The sequence below is a fragment of the Notothenia rossii genome, assembly GCF_949606895.1.
Source record: "Notothenia rossii genome assembly, contig: scaffold_120, whole genome shotgun sequence".
Classification (NCBI taxonomy): domain Eukaryota; kingdom Metazoa; phylum Chordata; class Actinopteri; order Perciformes; family Nototheniidae; genus Notothenia; species Notothenia rossii.
The window spans coordinates 6,791-14,205 of NW_027639886.1; the positions used below are offsets into that span (position 1 = coordinate 6,791).

The following is a 7,415-nucleotide window of genomic DNA, read 5'->3' on the forward strand; positions in this document are numbered from 1 at the left end:
AAAAAAGTATTATTGTATTTAAATGTATATAATAAAGCTGAGAAAGTGAAGAAAGCACAATAACGAACTATTATGCAAAACTTTGGCAGCAAAAAAGTGAATAAGTGTGCTCTTGAGTTCTTAAGAATAATCCCAAATCAGAAAAAATGTATGAAATCAAAATCTTTGTTTAAATTGTATAAATGGGTTCATGAAAAAATGTATTCTTAAGAACGGTTGATACATGAAATGTTGGTGAGAAAAATCACGTCAAAGAGAGTCAAGTTTCCCTCTAAGATGTCTGCTTGTATAATTTGATTAGTTAACTTATTATACTGCTCATATTGGCAGTCAATTGAAGCTACAATGAGTGGGTATGTCTGTTTAATTAGGCACTGACCTGATGTTACAGGCCAGCTGGTACGGGGTGGTGACCCAGGCTCTTCCCTCCACCTTTCCTCCGTCAGGCAGCTCCACTATGATTGGTTTACTGTTCTTCGCTCTCTCCTCCAGCAGAGCATCACTCTCCCTCTTCAGCTGCTCGTACAGACCGAGGCGCTCTGCAACGAATCCTGGCAACGACTTCTGCTGCAGTGGAGAATCAACAAACAATCACCATCGAGAGAACGCTTTGGTAATCTAATTTAGAAAAAGACCAGAGCGTTGCACCTTGTTGCCACATCTAACTAGAATATTCACATTTTAATTCCTATGTTTTGATAAAAGGCAGGGACAATGGTGAGTGACTTTTTCTTCTAAAGTAACAGACACAGAATCAGCACTTTTTAAACAACAATAAAAGGCTCTTACATGCATTTGTCTGTGATAAAAAAGAATATAATAATTGTCTTTAATTAAAATAACAATCCAGAATTAGAACAATAACTTTTGGTACCTTTAACACATTTTTGGTAAATCCCAAAGATATTGAAATAATTGTTATTTTGTAGATATTGATTGCTGTGCTTTTATTTATGTTTTAATGTGTGCATATGTACACACACGTGTCTGTTGATTGTGTATATATAGGATATACATATTTTATACATATTTGTATTTTTGTATTCAGCATTGTGGGAAACGGTATTTCGATCTCTCCAGACCAGAGCGTTGCACCTTGTTTCCCCATCCTATGAGAATATTCACATTATAATTTCCTATGTTTTGATAAAGGCAGGGACTATGGTGAATACAATCTTTGTGATAAGCTGAAATATAATGATTTGTGTCCCTGTTGATACTGGTGTTTGAACAGAGGAGTGTATCTTGTTTTAATCACCTCTCTTACACCTCCCTTTGCTTGACCCTTGTCCGGCTTCTTCTCCTTCTTGTTGTTCCCGTCACATGATTTGGTATCCATGGTTACCACCTGTCAACAAACAGAGAGGCGTGTGTGTTAATTCAGAGATGGAAAGTGTTAGACAAATATCACTCGTCACTGGCTTGATCTTCAATATCAGGATACATGTATTTATTATCCTTGCAAGAATGGAAGTAGGCATCACATCCAAAGCTGCATGGGACAAATAGAAGTCTCCCAGAAGAGTGTCCTTGACGGGTACAAGAGGGAGTTACAGTCACAAGATGCAGGAATACCGGTTCAAAGCAGTGTTTAGTTCAGATTAGCTAAGGCCTGCGTAAGCAATGATCATGCTTGTCATATGTCTCTCTCCATAGAGGCAGAATCATCATGTTAATCTCATAGCTATCATATGCCTCAAACAGTCCTGATGCTCTTCTAGGTAATCACACATCCTGTCATGTACACAGCTACAATTGGGATACCTTTGTTGTCATGTGTACTCTGATATTGGAAGAACACATTCAGTACTTTTTCAACAGAAAGTCACTTATTTGATACTGCACTGAGTAAAAATAGGGGAGAGAGAACATGCAACAAAGGTCCCAAACCAGGAATCAAACAGGGATGTTAAGTATTGCATGAATTTGAAACTACTTGGTTACTTTTAACATAAAAAAAACATATGTACACTTCTATCCTAGTATTGCTAAAATTATCTAAATCTGGCTCTACATTGAAAACTCCAACATAAAAGGCTCTTACATGTATTTGTCAGTGAAAAAAAAAAAAGACTTTAATAATTGTCTTTGATTAAAATAACAATCCAGAATTAGAACAATTATAATGTATGATGTCCTTTATTGTTTTATGTTTCATGTGGAACCTATGCTGCAGGTCTCCCTTGAAAAAGAGATCTATGATTTCAATGGGACCAATCTCATTAAATAAAGGTTTGAAATTAAATTAAATGAATTACTTTTAGCACATTTTTACAGAAGTGGATTTTTTTGTTGGCATAAATCAGTGGTTTTCAAACACCCCTGGTGGGTCGCGGAGGTACTGCAGGGGGGGCGCAGGAAGATTTTTTTATTTTATTATTTTCTCCTTTTAGCTTTGTGAAGCACCTTGACGTTGTTTTTAAAGTGTGCTATATAAATCAAATGTATTATTATTATTATTATTCAATTGTAAACAAACACTGCTCGAAAATATCTCATTGGTCAGAGAGCTGTGGGCATAATGCTGCCTTTTGCAACATCCTACTTGTGTGAGATTGGCTTTTCTGCTGTTGCTGCCATCAAAACGAAATACAGATCAAAGCCGAACATTGAGAATGAACTGAGTGGCAGTCTCAAAACAACAGCCTTGGTTTGAGAATACCTGCGAGGGAAAGCAAGCACACACAAGTCATTGATGAGCTATGTGTGGAATAGGAATGGTAAAGTGATGTGATCGTTCTCAACCTGCAGTAGAAATAGTAGTTAATTATTATATTTTCTTAAAGAAATTTGAATTTAAAAATCTACTACTCAGGGAAGAAGGCTAACCAGTTTTAATTAGGCCAAATTAATTCACAGTATCTATTACAAGCACTTTTGTTCATGTGTAATCCATAATCAAATATACAATTATAGTTGTATCTTTGTATCTTATTATTATTAGCAGAGAAATGTAATGTTTTTACAACAATATACAATTAATCCTACCAATATAGATGGGAACCGGGTTGGGGGGTCCCGAAAATATTTCCAGTTGCCCAAGGGGGCCCGACTGAAAAAGTTTGGAAACCACTGGCATAAGTAATAATAACAACGTGTACAAATACTCCATTACAAATACAAGTCCTCATAAGAAGTTAAAGGGTATTTATTCTTCAGAAAAGCCCATTTTAGAATAATATTTGTAATATTATAACTCACTTAATCTCTTGGAGTTTCCAGCTGGTAAGGAGGAGTACAACAAATTAAATGGTGAATAAACTTGTAGTATTTATTTCTACTTTCACCGAAGTATATATTCACTATTCACTCTGTTGTTTAATAGAATTGCAGCAACATTGCATCACTATTACTGCTGAGTCACATTATTATTAATATAGCTGTGGCGTATTTAAACCATGCACACAGTGTCACTCTGAGTGTGGAAGCTATTTCTGGAAATGAGACGGTATAGTTTCTCAGTCTGGCTTCACTCAACAGAGGCCCACTACTCCTAAAGCAGCAGCACCACTACCACGAATAATAATATCACACAATTAAACTGGGAATCCAGAATCAGAAACGGCTATCTGTGTTTTAAGTGTTGTTTTACTTTCATGTATGCACCGCGACACCTATTCAAATTCCTCGTACGTGTAAACCAACCTGGTAATAAACCTGTTTCTGATTCTGATTACCAGGTAGGTTGCCACATACGAGGAATTGTCATGGTGCATACATTAAAAGTAAAACAAAAACAATTATATATTCAGTTTAATATTTAATATTCCATCGGTCTTGTATATATAATACCTTGCTTTACATCTTGTTATTGTTCATTTGTAAATTCAACATGTGTTACGTGCTCCCCTCCGTGTTGTCTTTTCTGTCTCCCTGCTGAGCAGGTGCACCTGGGCCCGTTCTCATTTATCTAACTCCCCTCCTCGACTCCTATCCTCGCAACTTAGTCCCGCCCACAGGAGATGCGAGCGGAGGAGCCGAGGAGAAAGGAGGGGAAGCAGCAGGCGGTTAGAGAAATGAAAACTCCTCTCCTCTGAGCGGTCATTTTAAAGAGACGTCCATTATTGATGACAGGAGGCAGCAGCCCTCTGTCTGATGGACATGACGACTTATATATTTACTTTGAATTCATTCACAGTGCGGTATAATGAGACAATAACAGGCTACAGATGCGGACATATACACACACATATATTTATATATATGTATATATTTTATATAAATATATATACAATTTCAGAATCAAACAGAGTACTCTCATAATAACGTAACACTATCAGAGACTGGCTATATCCCCCCCCCCCCCCCCCCCTCTCTGGTCGCTACAATGGGGAATTGAAATTCCGGGCCAAACGTTTTATTTAGTTATATTACAAGTATTAAAAGTAAGCGATAGGACACCAAACCAACTGAGACCCGTCTGTCCGCTGCATCTACGCACCCACTGTACCGCACACACCTACACACTGTACCACACACACCTACACACTGTACCACACACACCTACACACTGTACCACACACACACACACCTACACACTGTACCACACACACCTACACACTGTACCACACACACCTACACACTGTACCACACACACGCACCTACACACTGTACCACACGCACCTACAGCTCCTAAAGCATATAATCAGGCTACAGCCGTTGTGTATTTTATTATGTGAAGCACTAAATGGTTTTCGAAAAATATCGACTCTTTGTTTGTAGATATCTACTAAACTAAAGCAAATAAAGAGAGTAGGCCTGTTATACTGAGTGATATATATTGTACACACTGCTCAGCTTTCTGCACGGACCTCACAGCTGTTCTCACTGTAAACATCGCGTCGCGATGAAAGCAGTTAATAAAATAATATCCAGGGGATGCATGCAGAGCTGTCATTGGCTGAGATAAGCCCGGCCGTGCGTCACGACTCTTTGAAACATTTCTGTTCAGGACCCATCAGTGTATCCTCGGTTATAGCTCCTCCAGAGGGCCTCCTCGATGCTCGATCCTCGGTCCTCGAAGTGCATTTAGAGAAATGAGATGTCCTTCAACATGGCGCGCTGAAATTCATTTCCGGGTCACTACCGGAGGACCGAGGAGTCGAGGAGTCGAGGAGGGGGATTTGATTAAATGAGAAAGGGCCCTGGTCTGCCCCTGGCTCCGCCTCTGCCCAGGTGTTCCCACTTCCCAATGACACTCAGCCTGTTATAAGGAGAAACTGGAGGAGAAGGAGGTCGCCTATCCTAGTAGAATTGGGAGGGATGAAACCCTCTTTAATGGTCACATGCAGAGCACACAGCACACACAGTGAAATGTGGCCTCTGCATTTAACCCATCCTAGTACCAGGAGTCTAGCACTAGGAGCATGCCGAAAGACTCTGCTCTGTTGATGATCTCTCTGCTGCTTTTGAGCTACAGTATAGACCCCATTACCACTGGTCATTTGATGTTTAGCCTGGAGGACCTGGTAGTCAAGTTTTCGTGGCTTTATTTTGTTTCCATAGGGTTTTGGTTTGATTTCTGGTTAGGGGAGGGAAGCTCTGGGTCCTACGGCCCCTGGTGTAGCTGGCTCGGGCCCCCTCCTTTTAGTTTCTTTTGGCCAGTCCTCCAGACCTCGTTCGTTTGCCGGATGGCATGTGTGAGTAGCGGTTGTACATTAAATAAATGATCGCTACTAAGTACTGGTTTTGTTGTGTTTTATTTTATTTTGCGGGTCTCCCCACGAGCCGCTACCACGGAGTAGGGGGCGGGTCGTAACATATATTTTCTACTTTCTTATTTATTTCTTGTCTTTTAATTTGTATTGTACAATGCCTTGTCTTTTTATGCTGCTGCAACACAAACATTTCCCAAATTGGCATCAAAAAATTACTATCTTATCCTATGTGTGGAATAAATAAATAAATAATAACATTAAAAATAATTTTAAAATATAGTAAATTACAGTATGGCAGTATTTACAATTATGTCATTACCTTTTTCTCAGCCCGGTTGTTAGTCTCCTTGTTGGTGTTTTTCTCAGCCCGGTTGTTTATGTTCTGCTTCTCCTTGTTGTTGTTTTGCTCCTTGTTGGTGTGTTTCTCCGGAGCTTTTCCCCCCTTCTCTTGTTTCTGTCCCCCCAGCTGCAGCTCCTCCTTCAGAGCCCTCCGGAGGTGCAGCAGCCGGTACCGGAGCTTCTCATTCTCCGTCCTCAGGCTCTCCAGCTCCGGGGAAACCTCCGCACCAACACCGGCATCCAGACCCTGACTCAGTCCGTCCCGAAGAGATGATATTTCTCCCGAGAGGAGCCGCATCTGCTCCTCCTGAGCGGCCAAACGTGCGGCCATGCACTCCGCCATCTTTAAATGACCACCCTTTAATGTGACAGCTGACTTCCGGTGACGTTGTTTCAAGATTCAAGCAACGGTTTGGACTTGATATTGAATATTCCTGCACATGTTCTAATCTAAAAGAAGAGACTATTGGCCATTTATTTGATGAATTATTGTATTGTAGAATATTATGGTATGATGTAGAATGTTTTATAAGGGAAAAGACGGGACAAAAGGTTCAACTCTCCAGGACAAAGACATTCTTTTATACTCCAGGGAAGAGGATGCAGATTTTGTATTTTTTGTGCAGTTAATTGTATTTGTAGGGACATTTCATATCCATCAAAATAAATGGGCTAACTCCAAACCACATCTTGTACATTTCTATCAATAATTTAAACAATATATTAGCACTATTAAAAACATTAGGAATAAGAAGGCAATCAAAACAAATTGATATTTAAAACATATTTAATCTGAAGAATCAAAATGTATTTTTCTTTATTTACTGTATGTAAAGTCTTGTTGCTTTGTATGTCTGCCCCTGGACTTTGTCTGTTGTATATCAAATGTATGATGTGCATGTATGACAATTGAATAGATGAATACAAAATAAAGAAAACGATTCAAGATTCAAGGCTTTTATTGTCATTCGTACATAGCTACAGTGTAGTTACGTCGTTGAAAATCTTAGGTCACAGGCTCCTCCAACAGTGCAACACAATACAAAAGATAAAATAGTGCAAGTAAATACAATAAAAGTTGTGCCATAAGAGTCTCTATACAGCACAAGTGATAAATAATTTGTAAGTTGTACAACCAAGCATGGTTTGTTGTTCATTTTAGTTTCCACATCCCAACCAAAATCAGATAAAACAACCAGCAAATATTACCCAACCTTTATACAAGATATGAAAGAATAATTCATCTTTTTGGTGGCCTATGTATTGTATTACATTTTCGAAATATTTTGTTTTTGTTCACACATTTTTATTTATGTTTTACACTTCCCCTATTGGTTTATGTACATCATGTTCGAAGGTATAAAGACTTTTGCAATAAAGTTTATGAAAAAAACCCTGAATGTTCTTAATTTTGGGCAT

General features: G+C 38.9%; 1 protein-coding gene across 2 annotated transcripts; it reads right to left on the reverse strand.

Moving 5' to 3' along the window:
* Positions 1–335: 335 nt before the first annotated feature.
* LOC307027296 (threonine--tRNA ligase 2, cytoplasmic-like) lies at positions 336–6,680 on the reverse strand. Of its 2 annotated transcripts, none has more exons than XM_079695518.1 (3): positions 5,977–6,680; positions 1,259–1,348; positions 336–564 (listed from the first exon to the last, which is right to left on the reverse strand). In XM_079695518.1, the coding sequence occupies exons 1-3, from the start codon at positions 6,337–6,339 to the stop codon at positions 364–366; spliced, it is 654 nt and encodes a 217-aa protein (XP_079551644.1). In that variant the 5' UTR covers positions 6,340–6,680; the 3' UTR covers positions 336–363. The 2 variants fall into 2 exon arrangements, with proteins under 2 accessions (XP_079551644.1, XP_079551643.1); XM_079695517.1 differs by having other exon boundaries at positions 349–567; positions 5,977–6,649.
* Positions 6,681–7,415: the final 735 nt, after the last annotated feature.

Excerpts from the sequence above, each read along its gene's own strand:
- LOC307027296 (XM_079695517.1), bottom strand. The coding sequence starts at position 6,339 with ATGGCGGAGTGCATGGCCGCACGTTTGGCCGCTCAGGAGGAGCAGATG. Across the intron at positions 1,349-5,976 it reads ACAACCGGGCTGAGAAAAAG|GTGGTAACCATGGATACCAA; the intron begins GTAATGACATAA and ends GTTTGTTGACAG. Across the intron at positions 568-1,258 it reads CAAAGGGAGGTGTAAGAGAG|CAGAAGTCGTTGCCAGGATT; the intron begins GTGATTAAAACA and ends TCTCCACTGCAG.